The 24,796-nt window shown below is 40.7% G+C and overlaps 2 protein-coding genes across 3 annotated transcripts; both read right to left on the bottom strand.

The window, feature by feature from the left end:
* Positions 1 to 1,246: 1,246 nt before the first annotated feature.
* LOC137867142 (phosphatidylinositol 4-phosphate 5-kinase-like protein 1) lies at positions 1,247 to 12,035 on the bottom strand. 2 transcript variants are annotated; one of them, XM_068703580.1, is made up of 10 exons: positions 11,474 to 12,035; positions 8,214 to 8,396; positions 8,092 to 8,118; positions 7,775 to 7,929; positions 5,855 to 5,979; positions 4,670 to 4,704; positions 4,518 to 4,573; positions 4,314 to 4,426; positions 4,042 to 4,204; positions 1,247 to 2,333 (listed from the first exon to the last, which is right to left on the bottom strand). In XM_068703580.1, the coding sequence occupies exons 2-10, from the start codon at positions 8,394 to 8,396 to the stop codon at positions 1,901 to 1,903; spliced, it is 1,290 nt and encodes a 429-aa protein (XP_068559681.1). In that variant the 5' UTR covers positions 11,474 to 12,035; the 3' UTR covers positions 1,247 to 1,900. The 2 variants fall into 2 exon arrangements, with proteins under 2 accessions (XP_068559681.1, XP_068559679.1); XM_068703578.1 differs by having other exon boundaries at positions 8,074 to 8,118; positions 11,474 to 12,034.
* Positions 12,036 to 12,803: 768 nt separating this feature from the next.
* Positions 12,804 to 23,077, bottom strand: ppm1f (protein phosphatase, Mg2+/Mn2+ dependent, 1F). The gene is made up of 8 exons (XM_068704018.1): positions 22,982 to 23,077; positions 21,620 to 21,856; positions 20,165 to 20,295; positions 17,839 to 18,041; positions 17,543 to 17,743; positions 15,947 to 16,090; positions 15,727 to 15,820; positions 12,804 to 14,477 (listed from the first exon to the last, which is right to left on the bottom strand). Exons 2-8 carry the CDS (start codon positions 21,784 to 21,786, stop codon positions 14,110 to 14,112), a joined length of 1,308 nt encoding a protein of 435 aa, XP_068560119.1. The 5' UTR covers positions 21,787 to 21,856; positions 22,982 to 23,077; the 3' UTR covers positions 12,804 to 14,109.
* Between the last annotated feature and the right edge of the window lie 1,719 nt (positions 23,078 to 24,796).

Genomic DNA, 24,796 nt, shown 5'->3' with positions numbered 1-24,796 from the left:
ATTTAAACATGACGCTGCCCCCTTGTTAAGAGGTAGGAAGTGATTTGATTTATGATAATATTATTAGTTACAAAAAAACACTGAAGTCCAGCTGGATAAATCATCTTCACTCAAATCCTTGGAGTGAAGATGATTTGTCACTTAAGACGTAACATCTCTCATAATTTAATAAAGTTATGGCCTGATGGAAGGATAAGATGCCTTGAGCACAGTTACAGTGATGACATCTTCATGTCCCTCCAACAGCTAAAAGAGAAATATGATCTGGTCAACAAACATATCTTTTGTTTTTTGCAACTGATAAAAAGAAGTCTGTGTGAACTACTAACGGTGTCAAATGGCCTGACAAAGATGGAGGAGGTGCATCACGATAGCAAAGGTTAAAGGAAATGCATTAGCCGAGTATATTCAACAATGATGGATCAAGGTCCAAAACATAACAACCGATCAAGAGAGAGGTGGGAGTCTGGTCTGATTTATGTCAGAACAGCATATTCACCACAGTAAATGACAGATTTATGTTTCCTCAGCTTTACCTCAACACTCAAAAATTACACTCGTACAATCCTTTGATTTCAAATATCTTTTTCAGTTGTGGTATTACTGAAGGATCGATGTTATGCTGCACATGGCAGTGTGCTAAAGTCACAATATTTTGGTGTGATTTATGTGACATGCTGACAAAAAATATGGATACACCAATCTTTGGATTCAGAGCTCCTAGGGAACCTTCAGAATGCTGCATTCATAAAAGTGTGCTTTACATGCACTTATTGCTATTCGTTTACATTTTATGTAGCTACAATTGTATAGTAAGTGTATTTGTAAGTGTACTTAAAAGTTGAGGATGTGTCAACTCTGATCAACCAGTCTGAAGTTTCCTCTTCCTTTCAAGTCACATATTTCTTGGATGAGAACTTATTAGCTTTGATGGACTGTACATAGAAGTGCTGTGTAATGCTCTGTTCACTGCATATATTGAAGATGAAATATATATGAAATTATCCTGTAATTTTTTTATGATATATTTTGCATGAAGGTAAGAGTCATTTTAATTTTGATTTAACTTTTTCATGACTACTATTACACTGAACGTTGTGAATTATTTTGTCCTGAGTAAAATGCCTATGTAAACATTTTACATTCAACGGAACAAGAAATGAAGCTTCCACAGTGGCTCAAAGAATAATCTAAAAACAGAAGTTGCTTTGCAAACATACATTTAATAAATCTTCACTAGTGCCATGGTACATAGGGAGCAATTACATAAATATTTCTATACAATTCTGATTGTCGTTACAAAGCAATGTGCACTAAAACCACCAGACAGGAACAATCTTTTTTTTGCATGGTTGTCCCAGGGGTCTCTAGAGATAGCAGCACCAGTTGGACAGCAGGGCGTCAGCTGGGCCGGTGGTCAAAGCAGAAACCCGGGTGTGGGAGGAGTTTGTGGAAGCAATGAAGTAGGACTTTCCGTCGGGCTTGAGGAAAGGTAAAAGAGGACTCAGCTCTGGCAATCTTCACTGTGGACCCGGAGAGACAGGGTCACAGTCACAGCACATTAGTATCCGGCTTCAAAGGTTCTAACTCACTTAAAACAAGGCAGTTGGTAAATGGATGAGTCCCATCCAGTGAGTATCTGTTCAGTCAGACATGCATGAATGGGATAAGTGATGACTGAAACATCCTGTGTAGACAGCGTGAACCTGCTGCTGCATAATGACTGCAGGTGAATTGCATTGCTAGTAGGAATAACCCATTCAAGGTATTTAAAGTTGTATTTTTATGTACATTTCCCGATGCACAAAACACAAGTATACATTAAAGAGAAAGAAGCACTGGGGTTTACACATCAGGTGCTATGTACTGTATGTCAGTGCTGAATGGTTTCTTCATGTGGTCACTGAGAGTGGTTCTGAATCCACTGGCAGAATCTGTGTGAATATTTGGTGGGGCGGACTGTGGAAAAGGCCCTGCCTGGGTAGCGGAGACGTTTCCACAGATTCTCCAGTCTTTTCTTCCAGCCGTAGACGGTAAAAATGTCTATAATGCCCACAAAGTAGCGACGATCTGGCCCATCTATCACATGCATTGCATTTTTGCAGTTGGGCAGTAGCCTACGATGATGCTCGAGAAATTCCTGCAGTTCTGAGTCTGTGCTGGTTTCTTTCACAGGGCAGTTCATCTCCTGGAGGGGAATCCCTTCACCGGTGTTCTCAGCTGCTGCCTGTGGCTTGTCTGTAGTATCTGACGCCACCTCGGCCATGGCCTCTTTCAGTAATGGAATGGTGGGGGGGTCTGACCCTGTGGGACTGTCATCAAAGTCCACAGACCTTTGGGAAAGAAAAAAATAGAATCCACAGAACACATTTAGAAGGGTTTTCAGAGTAAAGCAAGGGTTAAACGAATTACTCACTGAACAAACTAAACCAGGAATAATCTGTTTCATAAAACCAACTCTGGGCTAAAGAGATCATATCAATTCAAGTCTGCACACATTTCAACCTGCAAGCATTGTGCGTAGCAGGCACGCATTTGACATCAAAGTACGGTAAATGGATGGGTGAATTGTCTTGTTTTTGTATAGCAACTTTCTAGTCTTCTGACCACTCCAAGCGCTTTAACACTACATGTTCATTCACCCATTCATACACTGATGACTGTGGGTGACGGCTTTGGGCAGGACACTTAACCCTAAAAGTGTACCATGCAAGATGCCACCTGTCCATCAGGACAAAACATTCACACTCATCTATGTTGAGTAGATTAGTTGTCTTTTTTGTGCTGAATAACAAAATGAAGGCCTAGCCGAGCTAATGCTTGTTTCGTCTCCTACCAATAAAAAATGAACAATAATGGTTTACCTCATACAATAGCTTTTAATGTCAGTCCTACCACACTGTACCTCCCAGATCAGTGAAGTATTCTATTTCACCTGTCCCTCAGATATGTCTGCTTGCTTTTGTGGGATAATATTGACAGGAAAATCCTGTTTTTTTGTCTGCTTGACTGCTATATGTAAGCAGATATTGTACTGTAGTGTATACTGTTTGTACAGTGTTTCCCACTAGTTTATAAAAGGTATAACAAACCGTCAGGATCAATGTGGCTGGGTCTATCTTATGTTGCAGCAGGGCGTGCATTCACTGGGCCTACCCATTGCACCCATAAAACCTAGTAGAAGGCAGAGCCTGTGTGTGTTAGAACAAGGTTACGATATTGTAACCCTAATTCTGTGAGCACAGGTGGAGCCCTCTACCAAGGGGGGCCTGCAGCTGCTACGCCCCTCGCTGAAGAGGGTGTAGAATAGTTTAGCAGCGGGGTGTGCTGCCTTATATACGGTGGGTACCACACGTATTTGGGTGGGCACGTCCTGATTGGCCGGCTACGCTTCTGGAATCTTTCAAAGTGGGTAATGTGTGCTTGTGATTGGATGAGAGTTGACCACGATAGCACATGACTCTTTTCCCCTGCATCGAGGATGTGTTTTTAAGGCTGAACAAGAACGCCTTGGGGCATGGAACACGTCGTCAAATCATGCTGAGTGAGGATGGAGTTAAGGTGGCATATGGGACTGGGAAAAAAAGCATTTACACTGTGGGAAAGGGAGGGTCAGCATAATACACCAGCTTAGCGTGAGTATGCTGATGTTAAACCATGCTCCCAGCAGTGAGTATTGGCCAGCCTCAGCTCCCTCCGATGAACCTTTGGTCATGGTCGATTAGTGAGCTTTCATGGTGTTAGTAGGCTTTTTATGAAGTTTAGAAAGAGACAAGCAAGTTATTGTCCCTGTTTCCAGTCTTTATGCTAGGATTTGCATTAGCGCTCATGGGACATGGGAGTGGTGGCAATCTTCCCATCCAGCTCTAAAGAAAGGAGGGGCGTATTTCCTTTAACAGCACATTCACTTTAAGAAAGCTTTTCATGAGTATGTCGAACTTCTTCTAGAGTTCACTGACCTGACAAAAAGATGAAAAATGAGACATAATGTAATGCAAAAGAATTGGTTTTGCAGCTGCTCAAAGGACATATAAAACCTACTTTGTGGTGCGCATAACAAGGTTTGCCAAAGAGTGTTTCCCTTCCAGCTCATCTCTGTGCAGAGGTTGATGGGCCAGCAGGAGACTATAATCCAGCACATTGAGTCCTTGAAGGAAGGCAGCATCCACTTTCACTTGATTGGCAAACCAGGATTTTTCTTGACCTAAAGCAACAACACACGATTTTCCATTTAGTGTGCATTGGTCAAGAGCATCATTCGTGTGACTACAGAAATAAGTAGAGTAGGTAAGTGTAAGGGAGCAGACACTCACCTAACGCAATGGACTGCCCTTCAAAGTTATTGTCCTTCAGCACTTTTATTATTTGTTTCCCTCCTTTGTCAGGGTTTGTCCATCTACCCAGCTCACAGCCTTTAATGTCGTATCTATGCAACAAAAAGGTCACAGCTGTCATACAACCATAAAGTTTATCAGAAATCAACACAACAAAACAAAGCAGAAACATTGACACTGTACCTGATATTGATCCTCTCATCAGGGTAAAACACACTCTGCATCACAATGAAGTACTTCTGGAAAGAAGACAGACAACACTGCATTGTAAGTACTGGTACTGTGAGGATATACTTAGTTATATTCACCTGCTAGTTATCATGTTAATAGAATACCTGTATTTGATTAGGAATAACAATCCTGTGGACACCTGGGAAGTCAAAAGAGCAATGGTTAGGTTAGGCCTTTGTATACCCTTACAGAACATAGGCCATTGATGAGAAGTGTCCACCCTTGTCTGTCTTGAGAGAAGAATAATGCATATTATTAGATCATATTTATTGTCTTATGCTAGTTCTCTGTCTTTAGGCCATGATCAACAAAAGCTTCACAGCAACAGGTCAACAGGATGTGGTGTTCAATTATCTCAGGATGAATGACAAAGCACTTGTTGGTCTTACTAGAGTCTAAAAGCTGAGGAACAAACACAAACACAAGCTCAGCTTTTGAAAGAGGATTTCCTGATGTCAAATATTTAATCTTAAAATGACAGCAATGATATCTGTCCAGAGAAATATTTGTATTGCTGCTGATTATATTTCTCCTGTTTACATCTAAAAAGTTTTTCTTGAGTTGCAATTGAGCTACAACTGCATTTTGTTGTGCATCCCTGTGTTGTATAATGACAATAAATGATTAAATGATCTTTGAATGAATACTTGCATATATACAGTATGTATATCTGATTCATAGTCTTGTTATGATAGACTGTGGCATTAATTATCATTTCTGCTTTAAATGGTATGTAACAGCTTGTCCATCCATAACTCTTTGTACGTATTGAAAGTCAATCATTTTTGGTGTCCACTAAAATGTTTGAACATTTCTGTTTCTCAAGTATCAAGGTAGGGACTGATATATTTTTTCTGGCATCAGTAGCTACAACTCACAACTCAGACATCATCACAAGTATTGAATTTAAATGATAAGCAGCCCTTTGTCCTCTGCTGTACTGTAACTGATAAAGGTTCTCCTTGCATGGTAGCTCCTGTCATCAGTGTATGAATGGGTGTGAATGGGTGAATGATGACATGTAGTGTTGAAGAGCTTTGAGTGGTTGGAGGACTAGAAAAGAGAAATACAAGTACAGTCCATTGACCATTTACCAGTTATTCACATTATTAATATAACATATTTTCATTAGCAATGGGGTTGTAACAGCCGAAGTTTGGTCGAGTACAACAGGTCTTTGTTATTACAAAGTGTTTTGTGCTCAAAAGTGATAGCAAAGTGTCACTAGTGGAGTTGACTACTCTTAAAGTTGAAACAGCTACTGCAGCATTAACCGAAGCTACTCTTACCTAGAAACCTCACCATCAGTGAATGAGGGTATTTCTCCAAGTGGTCCATGTACGCCTGCAGATTGGACAGCAGAAATTTCACCTCACGTCTGCTCTGAGTTTTTAGGAAGAATCTCTTGTCATTCCTAAAACCAAGAACAGCCAGTAAAGAACAAGAAACAGACATCAATATTGAATAATGACAAATCCCCAGACTATGTTCAAAGCTTTCTTAATGTCCAATGGCAAAACATTTTACATTTTCACTTTCTACACTTAATTGGCAACTGCAGTATAGCTACGTTTATAGAAAGACCATGGTAACTGTAAGTAAAAAATGTAACCGTAATTAATGGTCTGTGATAGGATGTAAACTCTGGTCTCCTACATGATGCCATAGCTGTGGCACCAGTTAAAGTTCTGGAAAGTACACAGTAACTAGGCTAAATAATACATCAGCATGCCACTGTTCTGTCAAACATACACAGATTAATCCAGATGGTTAATCAAACACTTACACAATTATGGATTTTTTTTGGGTGTACTTTACATACATGTTGCTGCTGCCTGTATCCACAGCAGTATATTGCTTTGCTCTGGTGTTAGTACTCCTGCCCGTTTCTCTGGGGTCGTGCCAACCGCAGTCAACAGTAGTAATGCACTGACTATGAACCTCTGCCTCATACATGCCATGTTGGAAGATTGGAAGACAAGGAGGGTGCTTCTTGCCTCCACAATCTTATTGAACTATTATTTGATTTCCCAGGGGAATAGTCCCCTCTGTCTTTGAGGTACCACTAGATGCACAGGACCTGATTGTCAGATGATATTTTGCATTCACCAAACCAACCTCCACACTCTGTCCACCTCAACACAAAAAACACCACACTAATTTCCAAATTGGCACTGAAAGTTACAATTGGCCATACACATCGAGGTGAGAAAATTCACCAGCATCTGAATGATTGTTAATGTGAGCAAACCATCCTCCTGTTGTCTTGACCCCATCCCGTCTCCATTCTTTCAGAAAGTTTTTAATAGCATCTCAAACCCAGTCCAGAAAATGATTAACACATCTCTTGAATCTGCAGTCTACCCTAAGGCATTCATTCTACTGAAGAAGTCTAATTTAGACTGTGCAACCTGAAGTAATAGGCCCATACTAAATCTGTCCTTTTGAAGCAAGATGCTTTTCTACCAGATAAATAACTTTTCAAATGAAAACAACATCCTAGAAAACGTTCAATCAGGTTTTAGAGTTAACCATAGCACAGAGACTGCACTCCCAAAGACAGTCAGTGATCTGAGACTCACTACTGATGCAGGTAAAGTCTTAGTTCTGGTTTCTCTTGACTTAAGTGCAGCATTTGACACGAAAGACCATGACATTTTCCTAAATTAGCTTGAGAACTGTGTTCGCCTCACTGAGTGTGTACTATACTGGCTCTGAACATCACAGGAAGACAATTCTATGTTGGTCTTGTGGAACATGTGTCATTGAAACATAATATAACTTCCGGTGTTGCAGGAGGGAATTGTCTTGCTCTCAATTTACATGCTTCCTCTCTGTGATTTCATCGGGGAACATGATGTTAGCCTCCATAGATACGCTGATGATACACAGTTGAGGCACTTTTTATTTATTGTATCTGTAAAAGATATATTTATTTTGTACGTACAGCACTTAAAGCTACATAGTCTGTATAAATAAAGATTATCATTATTATTATTATCTAGTGCAGAAGTTACTGGACATACTGTGCAACAATTGAAACGTACTGTTATGTAAGATGTTTTGTGTGAGTGTTCATGTTCTTGAAGATCAAGTTTTTGACTGTTAGGGTGAGGACATTTTGGGTGTTGGTTTGGTTTGATGAGGATGAGATAAAGTGAGGCAGAAGTCAATGGAAGGTCTGTGTGTAGATTATGTGAAGAGCTTACGTGATGAAGAAATCTGCCTTGCTCTTGGAGTTACTGACAAACTGGAGGTAGCAGTCATCTGAGCAGAGGGATTTCATATATTCCTCCTCTGTGATGTCCAGTGAACGCCTCAGTTCAGCAAACACTGATCCTGCAAATGTCTGCATCTCAAACCCCTGGAAGGCAAGGATTGAATAGAAGCCTTGAAAATGACATGCTGTTTGCTTTAAATAGCTTGACAGGAATTCTTAGAACAACAAAATGAAAGTATGAAAAAAAACAACGCTTGTGTTATTAAAAAACAGCTGGACACTACTTGCCTCTTGAGTTTGCTCTACCTTGAATTCTTCAGCTGCAGCTGTATCCTGTGCAAAAGGTGAAGTGTTTATGAGTGAATTTGTGTCTACAATGTTTCATGTTTATAAAACAACCAGCGACCTTTAACTCGGGGAGTCTTCACCTGGCCTGATGTGTCCATAGTGGCCTGGATGGAAGCATGCATGCCTTCTTTAATCATGGATGTCAGATGGTAGAACTCGTGCTCTTGGTTGACCTCAAACACCCCGACCATCCTCCATTGCTGTCTCAAATGCCACCAGCGTCTTCGGCTGGCAGCTCTGGAGGGTCCAGCAGCTTGTGCCATCTGTGACACCGGGCGGACATCGGTTTAACAAGTTAAAGAATGACATTCAGCTGTAGTGTGTTTCATACATAGACTTTTCAAAAGGAAAATGTTTAAAATTTAAAGAAGCATTAACTTCAGGGTGCATGCGGTTGCAGTAGACAGAGATTCGTAGCTCTCAAAGAACTCTTTTAGGACTTATTAATATTAACCAGTGGAGACATGACTTATAGCTCACCGAGACACTCAGCAATGAAATCTTTTGGCAGCCTTGCCACTATTGAGAAGCGGGAGGTCTCGGACAGCTCGACAGCATGCTGAATTCAACAACATGAAATCGTCTTTCTACAAAAACATCACGCTTTGGTCTCCAATCCTACATGTCTTCCTGATATTATAAGTACTTTTTGGTGTGGTATGAACTCTCTTTGCCATTATGGATTCTAGGAAGAAGATCATGCAATAATCACCGTTCTTCACTGATGAAGTATTGTTCCCGCAGCATTGCCCAATATGTCTTTAGGGTAATTGATGCTGGCCAATATGGCAGAACCAGTGACAGTCTACAATTCTGTCTTTGGTGAAACCCTAAGGAACACAACCCTGAACCTCCCATTATAGGCAGGGATTCCAGGAGCAGAGCGCGGTGGACCCCTGTCCGTCTTTGTGGGAGGTGAGGCCTTTCTCTTCTGCCGAGATCTGATGCTTTCCAGGCTCCAACATCACCAGAGAGCAATAGATCATCAACTAACGACTCAGCCATGCTGGTTGGTTGTTAAAGACGCATTTGGCATCTTTCCTTCCAGTGACAGGTGTGTTGATGGAGTCATCCCTGACACTGCTGAAATGTATGTAAAGGCCATCTGTCTTCTTCACCCTATACACAATATCTCTGCTCGCGCAAGCAAAATAGAAGCCTGTGGCGAGAAAACCATGCTTTGAGCGCGAGGAGTGTCCTCTTTTCCATAATAGGCTTATTCCCAGCAGGCCTTTTTATTTTTCACAGAGGAAGAGTAATACATGTTATGTTCATTGTTCTATATCTGACTGTGTACTTTCAATACCAATACACCCTTTTGACAAAGGACATTTATTCAGAAAACTAATTTGTATATTGGAGATTGTTGGCATTTCTGTGTATATCAACTAACTTTAATAGCCTTACAATTTCATCCACGCAACAAATAGCTGGTCAAATCTGGTCATCCATCAAAAGTATTTGGTCCTTGTAGTTTGTATGATACTTATCTTTTAAATGTCTCTTAATAAATGTATCTCTCATGTACATCACAATAGATTTGACCGTGTATAATCTTGTAACCGTAACAGATGAATAACAAAGGTACATCATTTAGCCACAGACCACAGATTTGTGGCGGTGTTTTACGTAAACCATAAATGAAGCAGGCTAGTGTTTATCGTGTGTGGATATGTTATATGTTACATTTCTAATCTTATCCTGTAACACAGGATATATTCAAGTGTTGGATAGATAGCTGTTTGTCTGGAATTCTGAGATTTGAGGTAACGCCACAATTTTTAAGAAAAATAGTCAAGAACTTCATAACAGCCATGTATTTCCAAGGCCTTTGAGCTGAGGCCCCTGCTCCACTCCTGTGTCTTTCCCTCTCCTTCTTTTCTTTTTCAAAAGTGTCCCTAAGGCTCCTCCACCTTGTCCTCCAGTTAAAACCAGGTTTAAACAACATTCAATGAAGGTTGATGTTGGAGCAGTGGAAGAAGTACAGTTCATTTAGTAACTGGTGGGTTTACTTAAAGGTAGATTAAAAGGTACCGTTAACATTTCATTAATTGAGAATTTTCTCTCCTCGTGTCTCCTCCCCTTTTTCTATGCTTGATTGTCCTGTGGGTGGGAGTAAGACGCAAAGAGAGGAGGCGAGGAAAGGAATTGAGGACGTACAATCTTGTAAATAAGAAAGACCTCTGCTCTCCTTAGAAAATGACTAGGATCTGTCATCTTCACATATGCCAACAGATTTGGTGTCTCTCTACCTTAACAGTGAAGCATTTTTCTTCACCAATCCTAAAGAGACCCAGGCGTTGTTCATTTCACTAGACACTCCCAACGCTGTCACATCAACAGTTAGCCTACCAGCACGTCAACGCAGCCCCTAGTGGCTCTGTCACCCCGACGCTTGACTGAAGCAACAGCAACTTCTGTCTCGGATGGTCTCTCATACTGTGAGGGGGGTCTGCAACACTAGAGCACTTCACCAGGTCAGTCTGATAAACTGTAACATATGGTTACTTTGTGTAGGCCTACAACAAATGTTCTGTTTTCTCTCTAAAAAACAGACTTTAATACTCAAGCCGTCTAATGTCGCATTCCGTCCTCCACAGCAACAACAGGGTTCACGTATTACATCAACTTCATGGGCATGTCATCTCTTGTGGAAGCTAAGCTCATTTTCTTCACGTTCACCTCAGTTTTTCCACAATATTTAAGGTGTATGTCCAACAACATATTACTGTAAATGAGTCAAGGCATCATTAACCACTATTGTCTAATTATGTATTTAGTTGAATTTATGACTCACCCAACATTTGGTCAGCTCTGGGGCTCCCAAATATGTTTTGTTTAATGTAAATATTATGTGTGTTTTACAAAATGACCATATATGGTATCTCTGGAAACAATGGGATCCCTATTGATTAAACATTGTTTGTAAAGACGATGTACTGCTCTACTTTTGTCACATTAATATTTTGGACAATATTATCCCATAAATGTTTAAAGTATATAGACATAAGGAGACAATGATAATTTCATTAGCTGATTATATAACATTTATAGCAAGTCCATGCAGCATTGTCACTATGAGTTAGAATTCCATATGTGTTAGAACAAACAAACAACTTGAACCAACGGGGATATTTCAGATGTTAATAAAGATAAGTACCCATTCTCTGAGGGCATATTAATCAGCACTATTACAGAAAACACCTGTGACAAACAATACATGGTACCGTCTAAAAGAGCAGGCTCATGAGCTCATTAAGCTGAACACATGATAAGTCTTGTTTCTAGATTATGCTGAAAAGCTAAATCACACAAAGCGATATGCTGAGGTAGCTCTTACCTGGAGTTCTTGCTTGGACAATACCGTAAAACACAGCAAATGGTTCAGAATGTCTTCTCATACAGTGCGTCTGAGACGAGCCTCGTCTTTGTGTCCCCTCCCATTCTAACTGCATTCCAGGCAGGTTAGGCCAGCTCTGCAGGGTGTGTCACATCTACAACAAAAGGTGTGTGGCAAAGGTATTCCTTTTCTTCTTTCAAGTAGTGACTTAACAGCTACTACATGAACGTGACATGATGATAGACACATATCGAAGCACTGAATATAGTTCATTGTTGAAATCATGAACATCATTGCAATTGTAGGACTTTTGCCGACAGTTCGGCATTTTTTTCGTCGCCATCTTGTTTTTTGTAACCATAAGTAATACGAGAGGGTGGAGTTGAGTACAACCAAACACTGAATAAGACATTTTTAGGCGACCAAATGTTACAATTAACTTTCATGAACTGAAAAAGTTTGAAGACGAAAACACAAGACAACGCTGCGGTAGCGACCTAGCAGTTCTGCCTTCGCTCATCTTTTCAGACCTGGAGGCTGTAATACAGACAAGGAGAGGGATACAACAATTCACTAAACAAGAATGGTACTTCCATCAATAGTGTTGCAACATACAGCATATAGCATCATAAGCCAAGTGAATCAGGTGAGTTGCTTGTTACATGACTCGTTAAACTGAGTTTACACTACATGCAAGCTCTGAGCCAAACGCGTTAATGGTGAATGCACTGTTTGTTGCATTGAATTCCAAAACCTCATGTACCAAGGCGTGTAAAAGAATGTACTGTGAAGAATCAAAGTGACAACGAGTTTAACTGGCAAATAATAATAATGGCTCTAAAACAACCTCCACAATGCCAAGGAGAGTTTGTAATTATCTGTAAACTCATATCTCCTATTCATGGGCTACTGTAGAGCCCTGTGAAGAAAGAAGTCGAGTGTTACAAACATTTTAAAGAAACACAGGTTGAATATCCTAGAATTAGCATGCAATGTATTCCAGAGAATCAAAACAAACCCCAGTTTCTCAATCCTTCCAAATTACAGCTGAGGGCCAGTTGCACGTCCTTTCCTGTGTAGTGCACAGTGCACAACTCGTTTATAGACAGACTGCTGGGCATTAGACATATAATGTTATCAGTTGTTAAAGGCTGATTGCGTTTTTGAGACTGAAGTTTAAGCTCTGCTAATGAAACACTAAAGTATCCACTGCAGCACAGAATGAAGGCATCAAATATGCAGCTGAAGACACTTCAAGAGAAAATACTCAAATTAACGTCAGTGGGAATCCACTCTCACTTCAGAACCTGAAACACTTTTTTTGAAAACATGCAATCCAAAATCTTTATTAGAAATGTAATACAGATGATGCATAGAGAACATATGAATGAGATAGATGAGAACTTAAAATTGACAAAAGTACTAATACAGAGCATAAAGACCAAACAAGGCCGTAGATATCTATTAACATTTGCATTTACGTGGCGTGAACTGACCTTTCGCTAAGCCCCTCCCCCAAACAGAGATTGCTCAGATTAGCATTTTGGGCTAAATTGTTTGCTACTTTAAGTATTAACGCAACAGTGGTTCCAAGGCAAACAGTGAGCATATTTTTTAGCTTATTACATTACTTTGCTAATCTTAAAGGAGCTACTAAACTAAATAAATATACTAAATGGAGAAAGCATTGAGGTTGCCAGCTAGAGAAGGTCTGACTGAACTCAAGGAGGCATCACTTAAGAACATGCTTCAAGCTGAGGTGGTAAATGTGCCACTGAGGCTCTGTGTGCCAAGTGACAGCTGAGCCTCCAGGAAGAACGCCTGGCTATGACCCACAGTTTTTTACGTTTTTTAACTAATTGGTGCAATTTGCTGAAATTGGATTCAGACAACAAAATTGACAGCCCTCTGTCCAATGAGGTTAGGTTCTGTCAGCCCCATGATCCACATGGACTCACTCCTGGACTTTACAACTGAATATTGAAAATGTACTTTTGAAGCTCAAAGAGCAGAATTAAAACCACATAGTGTGTTGAGTTACTTATGAATTTTTCATCATTATGGCCTGTCTTTGCCTCCCCCAAGAGATATTCCTTTCATAATCACACATCTGTTTCAGTAAAAAGTAATGTTTTTCCAAATGGGTTGTAACAGAAACAAAATGTTTGCAATACTCATGTTAGCTCTATTTCTTTACAAGAGAACAAAAACACAGAGTCAGTATCACGTGAGACAATCAGGTACTGATGTGAAAACATTGAAATCAAATAATATTTTGTATGCACCTGACATACATAAAAAGATATGATGCTTGCATAGTGCATATCCTTAAACAAATGAATGATCACAAACAAACTGATACCCAGCCAACCGGACTGAATGCTGGTTGATTTTTTGGCTTTGGGGAACTTGTCTGGAGACTCGGACCCACAGCTCACCATCTCCCTGTGAGTCTGGCTTGATCTGGCCCTTCATCAAAGCGTTTCAAGTTGAAATAACACCTTTCCACCAAAACAGTGACAGAGTACGCTGCGTTCATGTGTTTTGTTAGCATCAATGAGCTTCGTCAGTCTGACAAAAGTAGGCAGTACGGCAGCAGCTTGGCACAGTGGTGTCTGAGCAGCAGACCTCCTTCTTCACTGCTGTGGTGCATCTTGTGCAGTTCCCGTGCTGGAGTTCTGAGCTGGAAGTTGTTTAAGTGGACGCAGGAACACCAGCATCACTGTGATATTATCACTAGATCCGGCTGCTTTAGCGTGACTTACCAACCGTTGAGCGACTCTCAGTCCAACAGCGTCCTCCGACTGTTCCAGCGGAGCGTCTCCCCCACCCTCGGGGTCGACAGACTGATGGAGTGCATCCAGGACCAGATGTGGGACCTCTGAAGGTTTGACTGCATCAAAGAAGCCATCGCATGCCAGCAGCACGTAGTCCTCGTCCCCCAACAGCTGGGTTGTGGAGCAGTCGGCATCTCCAGACACATAGGGCTTCTGGTCAAAGTCACCTGGAGGAGGGATGTGGACGTGTGGTCAGAAGACTAACTCAGATCAGGCTTGAAGGCGACCAAGAGATAGGCTGGACTATTGACTAATACGCTGTTCACACATATATCAGTGGCAGTATGTTTGTTGATTACAGTACAAATATCAAAAATGCTAAAGAACAGACTTCCTAAATTGAACAAGGAATCAGTTAAATGAAATTGTCCACAAGACGGAGCAGTCAATAGAGTTCAGTGTGGATGCAAGTTTGTATCAACAGCAGAAAGAAAAGTTCAATCTATTTGTATTGTTGTATTGAGTGTAACAAATAACCTAGAAGTGACACTAGAAATGTGTCACTTTTATTCTCAGTTATTAGCCAATTTCACGTTCACCTAAAAAAGCTCAATTTGTCCAGTAGATGGTGACATGCACACACATTGACTAGAGGTCTAGCTTGGGTTTAAACAGTGAGGAAGTGACAAAAAGGCCAGAACAAGCTACACATTCAGCATTCATTCTAACACTCACTTAATATGCATTGACATGGTGTAAAATGTGAATGGCCCCCGGGTTAATTCAACAACATTGGGCCTCATTCAAAAACTTAACTAATATGTATTAACCCTTTGCCACGAAGCCCCTAAATAAGATTTAAGTGTAAGAAGATTGTATTCTTGTGTGTCTAATACAAGAAACAGTGTGTAGTGTTTTGCAAGAAGTGTGTGGCAGAATAGAACAAACAAAGTGGGGAAAAGGAAATGCGTTTGTACTTTAGGCACAGTGACAAAAGTTAGCTTCTGATGCTTTTGTGTAAACATTCACTTTTAGTGTCTCAGCAATTGGAAAATATTGCAATATGTGTGACGGGTTTGTTTCATGTAACACAAAACAGTTCATTGCATTACACATTTGTTAACATATTAGGATTTTTATATGTGATTTGCATCTGTTTTTTACATAGAGAAACATCAATATTGGAAAAAAATCTATATTTGTATCATAATTGATTAAAAGATATTGCTCAGCGCTAATGTGCATATGTTTTTTCTGGAAAAGGTATCACATTCACCTTGTCCAATCATGTCATTGGGCGGGCTTATTACAGACACATCTTTATGCAAAGCATTAGCTTTATTGATTGCTGTCGGAATCAAATGAGTATCTCAACAACTATAATCACAAAGGTTTCTAAAATACATTACCTACCATAGCTTTCAGCCCAAAACAAAAATCATTGTCATCTGTAGTTGTTGGTTGTGACTGACTCACCTATAGCTCTGGATACAGCATAGGTGCCGTTAACACGCCAGCAACCCATGAAGGTGATACAGCCACCGAGCTCCTCAATCCTCTGCTTCTCATCCTGGACAGTGGAGGACAAACGAGAGATGAAAATTGCAATCTGTGCATCTTCCTGGTGTCAGAGAGCTGTGTGTGTGTGTGTGTGTGTGTGTGTGTGTGTGTGTGTGTGTGCGTGTGTGATCCCTACCTCTCTGTCTGGTTTATGGGGCTCCATGAGTGTTACAGCTTGTCCTTCTCTGACCAGTATTGCTTGAGAGTCTCCCAGCCAGGCCACATACAGCTGTTGTCCCTGGATCAGCACCGCCACTCCTGTAGTGCCACTCCGCAGACGCTGACAACACACACAACACACATATTACCAATGAGCCCGACCAGAAAACCCTCAAGAGGCCTTTCACACATGTAGCACATAACAGCAGACTGTCCGTCTCAGACACGTCCTCACTTATATATATATATATGTATATATATATATATATATATATATATATATATATATATATATATATAATACATAATACTCGGTTTAGAGCTTGCAGGACGCAGGACACGATGAGGTCTACACCGGGACCATGTAGCCGGGTCTTAATATGGTCATAAACACAAAAGTCTATTGACGTTCCTGATATCTTCATGAGCTGTTTTCATTTACCGTCATTTTTATGAATGTTTCCTGACGTTGGTGTTGCAGAAGGAGACCCAAAGACAAGTACGGTAATGGGTCATAATGTCTTTATAATGTCCCTTTAGTCACCTTTGTACTTTGCCCACCAGGTGTTTTTACTGTTGTATACCGTTTTTATGTTTTTTTGTTATGATTTAGATTAGATGTTTTCCTGTAAATTGCTAAAGTATACATACTGTAATGTGAAATTCATGTTCCTGTTTATATTTTAAGAATACAAATGAAATCAGACAGAGCTAGAGCTGTTTTGCATTGCTGAAGGAGCAAAGGTGCAGAAAGAGACCAGACGAACAGGTTATTATAGACATGCTGGAAACAATCCCTTGAGTTTCCATGTCCTGCACACATCTGTTACAAAACAAAAATGTATTTTGGGATTCCATTTTAAAATTAAATTAGTAATACATTGTTTAAAAATAAGGAACAGACTCATTAATTGTTAAATTCACTGATAATATAATTGTATTGTACTTGTATAATGCATAATTTAAATTCAATATGAATTAATTGATTTACAGTATTCTTTTAATTGGTTTTAATTTAAGATAAGATATTTATTTATTATTAGCCTTTATTGATGTCCAGAGGGGAAATTGAGGTACAGCAGCAGCTAAGGCAGAAATAAGTAAAGTTAAAAATGGAAGTAAGACAATAAATAATAAGAGGAACAGACTCTTTGTCTTCTGAAAACATGGAGTATTTTGGTGGGTCTCTAGTCTAATCTCTGCTCTTAATAGTTTCCTTTTGCCGTGACGGCTGAGGAGCATTTTCTTATTCATTTTCTCTACGTCTCAGAAACGCTTCGCCAATATTTTTGCTCGCTAGAGCTTATAATCACAGTTTATCATCTCAAATGTAAGCAATATTGATTGTGGCACCCAACAACACAGCTAGATGACATTACTGAGGTGATTAGACTTTCCTTTGTTTTACCTTTTACCGTGGCGTCGGGTGTAAAAGGGTTTTTATACAACTAGAATAAGAATAGAACTTGTACAGAGAATACACCAGTGGCACAATAACACCAGTTTGTGTGTGCGTATGTAGTGGTGCATGCATATGTGTGTTCAGGACGTTGGCCCGGTGCTGCTTTAGTACCTCTCTCTTGGCTTTGCCCCTGAACATGTCATCTGTGTGCTTGAAGGCCCTTTTAAAGGCTGTGGCTGTGTCACTCTGCAGCGTCTCCTGTTTACTCAGAGCAACATGGAGGTGAGTGGCAGCGTAGGTGGCAGCGTCCACCCCTCCATGGCCATCGAACACAGCGTAGTAGGCACAGTCCACTCCGCTCTGGACCATGGTCTAGAGAGACAAAAGAAAGGCCTTTATTCATTTTCAAGGTGTTTTGGCAAGAAAGCCAGTGAGAAGCAGTGTTGCTACAGTGGAAAGCATTGTACCTGGATTCCAAATAGCTGGTTGAACTCAGCCAGGGCCACGTGTTTGTCCTCCATCTTTCTCCTTGTGTTCTTGATGGCATGAACGGAGCAGTGAAGGAACCGGGAGGGGGAGGGGGGATGCTTGGGGAAGTCCTGATGCCAAGCCAGCGTCACTTCTATCAGCTTGTTGAGGAAGAGACGCTGGACTGCATCTGACTGAAGCACTGGTAGTGGTCACATCAAACCAACAAAGAAATACATAATAACCTTTTGGTTCTTATACACTATACACACAGTACATATACACAGTACAGTCCCTGACAAAAGTCTTGTCGCTTGGGTACAAGTTGACCTTAAGTGCCCGTCAAATATATTTGTAATCAATTTTTTTTTTTACAAGAAATGGCTAATTTCAATCCCAACAGCTTTTGAAATAATGTTTTGGTGCCAAACGAAACTGCTGAAAAGCATTCTAACGTTCACAGCTTGGTAAAGCCCACTGAGTCAGTTTTTGCAAGGACAAAAGTCTTGTCGCCTTGTCATATGATGCACCCAATCCTAGATTACAGCCTCACCTGTGATCAATAATTGATCAATCAATTAGTGGGTGTGTATAAAAAGAACCCCAGCACACCAGACCTTCACATCAACTGCAACTTGACCTCTGACAACATGCCTAAGATTCACCCTGAGACCAAAGCGTTGATTATCAAGAGGCTGAAGACCAGATCCACTGCTGAGGTGGCTGACACCTTCAATGTGTCTCAGCGTCAAGTACAAAGAATAAGAAAAAGATTTGAAGAGACTGGAGATGTTTTTGACAAGCCCAGGTCCAGCAGACCCCGCAAGACAACTGCTCGGGAGGACCGTTTGTTGGCTCGAAAATCCAAGGCCAGCCCCTTTTCCACTGCAGCAGAGCTCCACCAGGCCCGGTCACCTCAAGTCCCCGTGTCAACCAGGACCGTTTGTAGAATTCTGTCTCGAAATGGCCTCCATGGTCAAATCAGTGCCCAGAAACCAGCACTAAACAAAAGGCAATTAAAAAAACGTGTGGCATTTGCCAAGGCCAACAGCCTGCTAAAAGGATGGACGCTGGGAAAGTGGCAGAAGGTGGATTTCTCAGATGAATCTTCGGTTGAATTACATCACAGCCGCCGCAAATATTGCAGGAGACCTACTGGAGCCTGCATGGATCCGAGATTCACCCAGAAAACAGTTAAGTTTGGTGGCGGAAAAATCATGGTCTGGGGTTACATCCAGTATGGGGGTGTGCGAGAGATTTGCAGGGTGGAAGGCAATATCAATAGCCTAAAATATCAAGAAGTATTAGCTACCTCTTACATTCCCAACCATAAAAGGGGTCAAATTTTGCAGCAGGATGGTGCTCCATCGCATACTTCCATCTCTACATCAAAGTTCCTCAAGGCGAAGAAGATCAAGGTGCTCCAGGACTGGCCAGCCCAGTCACCAGACATGAACATCATTGAGCATGTCTGGGGTAGAATGAAAGAGGAAGCATGGAAGACGAAACCAAAGAATCTTGATGAACTCTGGGAGGCATGTAAGACTGCTTTCTTTGCTATTCCTGATGACTTCATCAATAAATTGTATGAATCATTGTCGAACCACATGGATGCAGTCCTTCAAGCTCATGGAAGTCATACAATATATTAAATATGGATCTCACAGCACCACTACTTAATTCACTGATGTTATGCAACATATTTTTGTATTTGAAGTAAATTATTTGTTCAATTTTCACATTACTCTCTGTAGGCGACAAAACTTTTGTCTTGCCAAAATCTGACCTTTCTGTGTTCATTAAATGATCAATCTTTCTTCAGTGGAGCAAATTTATTTTCGTATATTAAACATAATTTGGGAGGGTTTTAGCTTTCATATGAGCCATTTCTAAAACCAATGGATTAATTAAAAGTCAGGTTATAAGCTGTTGTTTCAACAAAATGGATAAGTGACAAGACTTTTGTCAGGGACTGTATATACAAACAGTACATATACACAGTATATACACACAGTACATAAACAGTACATTTCCTCCATAGGAATGATAACGGCACTTTGTATCTGCAGGATGTGTAAATAAGTAAAAGACTTTGGGTTTGCTTTATCATTGTTGTAAGGTGATAATATGTCAATGCAGTCTTCACAACAATGTCCACTGTCCCTGAGTGTCAGTGGACATTTGTAGCTGGTGTCTTGTCCCGGCAACAAGCCTCCCATATATCAATAAGGCTAGACTAAAGAGACACCCCTCAGTACAACACAATATCATTTAAAAGTACCACAAACTACAGCCTCCAAAATGAGCTTAAAGTAAAACACTCACAGACTACTTGCTGCTCCTCTTCCTGGTTGTCCCCAGCTTCCTGCCCACAGTGGAGAGGTGACAGATCGTTCTGCAGCAGCTGGGACAGCGCTGCCTGGCACAGGAGGGCACTGAGGCCTGCAGGAGCCCCCCTGAACCAACAAAGACAAGCAGAAATGCCTGTTGTGTACTTCGTCAAGTGATACACAGCTGTAGAGCCAGAGGGGACTGATCCACCTCAGTACAGAAACAAACAAGCAGACACAAATAGGTCAAATGTCACTGGACCACAATCAGTGCTCATTTACAGAGGGACTGGTTCATGAAAGTAGAACTGTGAGATCAACTCTATAATTTTTCACTCCTTCTCCTCTACAGAATTACATTTCTGTTGATGGAAAAGCCTGTGTTCAGGAAACAGGAAGTGGGGAGAACAATGGTGTTTCTACAGACAGGATATGAGGTGTTCCCGAGAGGCCGTGGCCTCGTACAAATAGTTTTCATTTTCTTCAGCTTAGTTTGAAGATTTGCTCAGAGCTCATCTAGAGCTCATCACTGCAAGAGAATAACGCAGAGAGCAGACCAATGGCCTCTGACGATTTGCAGAGCAAAAAGGATGAGACATCTTTTCACGACTTTCCACTTTTGTGTGAACAAACTCCATGACTAAAAAAGTCACAGGACACTTTTCTTCCTTGATGTCCTCATTTTCCAACTCACCACTCCCACATGTGATGTGTCCTGTCCTGTCTGCATGGATTCACATGGAACATTTACAGAACATTTACAGAACGTACATGATCACAATAATGTTATTGGAGGACGATATGAGGGGGAGTGTTGTGTTATATTGTTATGTCACAGCTCTCTTGTTTATCCAGTGTGTCAGCAACTATCTCTCTTAGTTCTATCTCTCTGTCCACCCAGCGTGACTCCAACAGCAAAGACAACCATGCACGCTGAATGAGCAGGCAAGAGCAGAGCTGTCAGGAATCTGAGGAATGCAGACACACACACACACACACACACACAAAAATACACCCACACACACGATGGGCGGATAGTGCAAACATCACCAAGTACTCATTAGTTAACTACACCGACACCACAGCTTAGTGTGTGATATATTACCTATAATATATGATTATCTCTCTCTCTCTCTCTCTCTCTCTATATATATATATATAGAGAGAGAGAGAGAGAGAGAGAGTATATATACACACAGTATATATATCTTAAGTATCAAAATGGGACTACAAACTGCATTTTGTTGTGCAGCCCTGTTGTACAATGACTATGAAATGTACCTTTAACCTTATAACCTATTACATAATAATACAATCATACTAAAATAAACAAACCTTTTTTTCTTATTTTGATAAGTATAGTTTTGCAATGATTTCAATATTGGACTGTAATGGGATGCCAAATAAGAACATGTAAAAACCGTTTAGTGTACTTCTCCCTCAGTCGTACCTGGCAGCCAGCAGCCTCAGGCCCAGCTCCAGGCTCTCTCCATGCAGCTCCTCCAGGGTGACTTTGCGGCTCAGAGGGCTGACAGGTAGCGGACTGCCGTCCTCTAGAGCAGCCGGGAACTCCTCCACAAAACTCCCCAGGAAGGACCGGGCCTCCTCCTCCTCCATCCTGCGGACTCTGGCTGCAGAAAGCTCTCAGGTGAACAGGGGGTCAGGGCTCACAGGTCCCAAGTGGAGACTTAAAAGGAAAAGAAAGTAGGCTTCAAGTTACACTCTGAGCGCTGTGTGGTGGTAAATTAAAGCAGTATACACTTCACAGACCAACATTTTAATTCCTGGTTAAAGGGCGGCAGTAGCTCAGTTGGAAGGGGTTTGGCGCCCAGTCCCACACAGACCAAGTACTGAGCAGTGGTGGGGGGCTAGAGAGGTGCCAGTTCAATCCTTAAAAAACACTCACAAAATGACTATTTACCTAGAAGTCAAATCTTTGATTTATTAAGTTAAACTCTTGAGACAAAGTCTAAGGAATCTCTAAACGGGCATTTTATAAAGCATTTATCTTGAGATCATGAGTTAATCTTTACCTCAAAAAAATAAGCTATGTTGTCTCGAGATAACGTGAAAATTAACTCATTATCACAAGAAAACAAAAGGTTGTTTTCTCTTTTTATCATTATCATATCAGCCAAAGGTAAATGCATTAAAATGGACCAGGTGGAAGGAAGAGCACTTCAGCACATCTTGGACTACATACATACTGAAAACCAAGCTTTTCTACTGTATCAATGTTTTATTGATACAACTAGCTTGTTTTCTCGAGATAATTATCTCGTAATATCTGAGATAACGGTATTTATTTATGTATTTCAATCATGTCCGTTTAGTGCTTCCGTACATGTCCAAACGTTCTACGATCTCTTCATTTTTGACTGATTGGTATCTTCATTGTTTCTTTAGTGGGCGGAAATGGCTTACAGTGAGGCTAACGGTGCACTAGTTTCGGTGGCAGTGAAGTGATCCGTAAGAAACGTTAACAGCAGGCTACGTTAGTAACGTTAGTCACAAGAAGCGCTAACGTTAACATGTAACGTTAGAGCCTCGTTGTTTCGCATCATGTGCCAACGCTGTCGGCATAGCATTATAGCTAGTAGACAAATACGTTCAGCCTACTCTACTCAATGTAATAGTTTAACGTTATTTTGTACAATGCTTTCCAAAAGACGTAATGGCGTGATTTTTCCGTTTTTATAAACGAACTTATTTCTTCCCTAGTGTTGATGGAAGCGTCCTCGTGACTGAAACGTTTACGTAATAATATAATTTCATCATAACAGAGATTCATCGATAAAGCACGAACACGAACCTGCGCTGGAAGACGTGCTGGTAGTAACTGTGTAACGTTATGCTGGTGCACACGGTAGTGTGTAGTACACGGTAGTGGACCACGGACAGGAGCATCTTCCTGTACACACACCCCGCCTCCTTCTACTAGAGATTTAAAGGGCCATACCAGTATTTAGACGGAGGAGGATTTCAAAACATACAAAATGGAAATAGGACATTCATTGAAAATACTTCACTTGCTTTAATTATTGATTAAGTTGCATTCTCTTCTTGATTTGTCAATTAAATGTCAGAAAAGTATGTGAAAACTACTTAGTATAATACTCCATAGATCAAGGTGATTTGACTATCAGTCCAAAACCCCAAAATATTAATTTAAAGCAGGGGTCTTCAACGTTTTTCAGGCCAAGGACCCCCAAACTGATAGAGAGATGGACCCCCTACTATATATATTGTATAAAATTGTGTTTTGTATTAAACTGGGCCTAGTGCCATGTATAAACATACCTTGTTATTGTGCATTCAATACTAAGCTATTAAAATAATACACAGGTTCATATATTCATGTTTTTATTTTAAACATGTGCAAGGTACAGTGAGTAGGGTGACCGTGCCACTGCCATTTAGAAACACACCTTGTCAACTGATACCACTGCCAATATCAACATTGTCTGTCAATTGCATGATAATCATGCATACAAGCTATTCAAATTGACATTTTTATTTTAAACATAAATGTGGAAACGAAAAATAAGTGATGGCCTATTAGTGCCACTGCCATGCATAAACATACCTGTTATCTTGCATACAATACTGAGCTATTAAAATGATGGACAGATTCATGTTTTTTGGTGGAGTTACAAAACGATCCATTTCCGCTCATAACAATGTCCATACACTTGGATAGGAGCTGTAGTGTTTTAGCCAGGAATATCTTGCAAAAATGATTGCACAAGGAATTGTGGGTGACGTAAATGTCGTTTTTTAATTAAAACGTTTTTTTTTTTACAACAGTATCTTCTTTTCAAATAATATTGCAGCGTGCGTCCTTGTGTCTGGGATCTTAGTCAGCTGGGGACTGAATAGGCTCTCGGTCAATCACGGGGAACCTGACAGAGCCAGTGTGTAACATGCGGCCTCGTGATTGGCACAATCCTCTTCTTTGTGTGCAGGAGGCTTGCAGAGACAGGTGTGAACCAGTGCCCAGCTTGAGAGAGCTGTGTGTCGCTGAATTACATTAGTTAGCAGACGCTTTCATCCAAAGCAACTTACAATTCAGTATCTATGTACACCGTAGACACAGCTACGGGGTTAAGTGTCTTGCTCAAGGACACATTGACATGAGACTAGTAGAGCAGGAGCCGGGGATCGAACCACCGACCCTCTGATTGAAAGGCAGCCCTGCTCTCCACTTAACCATGGTCACCTGAATGTGTGCATTTCTGACTGAAAGATAACATCTTCTGCCTCCATTTATCCATTCGTTGGATTCATGTTAATGTGTATTTAAAGACATTTAAATTTGTGAAAAAATTAAAATTGTCTAATCAACTAAAAATTTCACGGACCCCCTGCAGTACCTCCGCGAACCCCCTGTTGAAGACCTCTGATTTAAAGAAAAGCATCACATCATCACATTTGAGAACCTGGAACCAGTAAATGTATGGCATGTTTGCATGAAAAATGACTTAAACGATTAATCAATAATGGTTGACTAGTCAAGTAATGTTGTTCGAGCTCTATGACAATTTGAAAATGGAGAGTGAAAATGATAATGCTTCTATAATATTCAAACAAAAACCTTTCAGGGTTAGGGTGGTTTTTGTCCATAGTG

This window comes from Cebidichthys violaceus, unplaced genomic scaffold, assembly GCF_023349555.1.
Source record: "Cebidichthys violaceus isolate CVI_PGR_0920_01 unplaced genomic scaffold, fCebVio1.0.p SCAF_9, whole genome shotgun sequence".
Taxonomy (NCBI): domain Eukaryota; kingdom Metazoa; phylum Chordata; class Actinopteri; order Perciformes; family Stichaeidae; genus Cebidichthys; species Cebidichthys violaceus.
The sequence above is the reverse complement of the archived record's forward strand: the minus strand, read 5'-3'. Positions and strand labels throughout refer to the sequence as shown.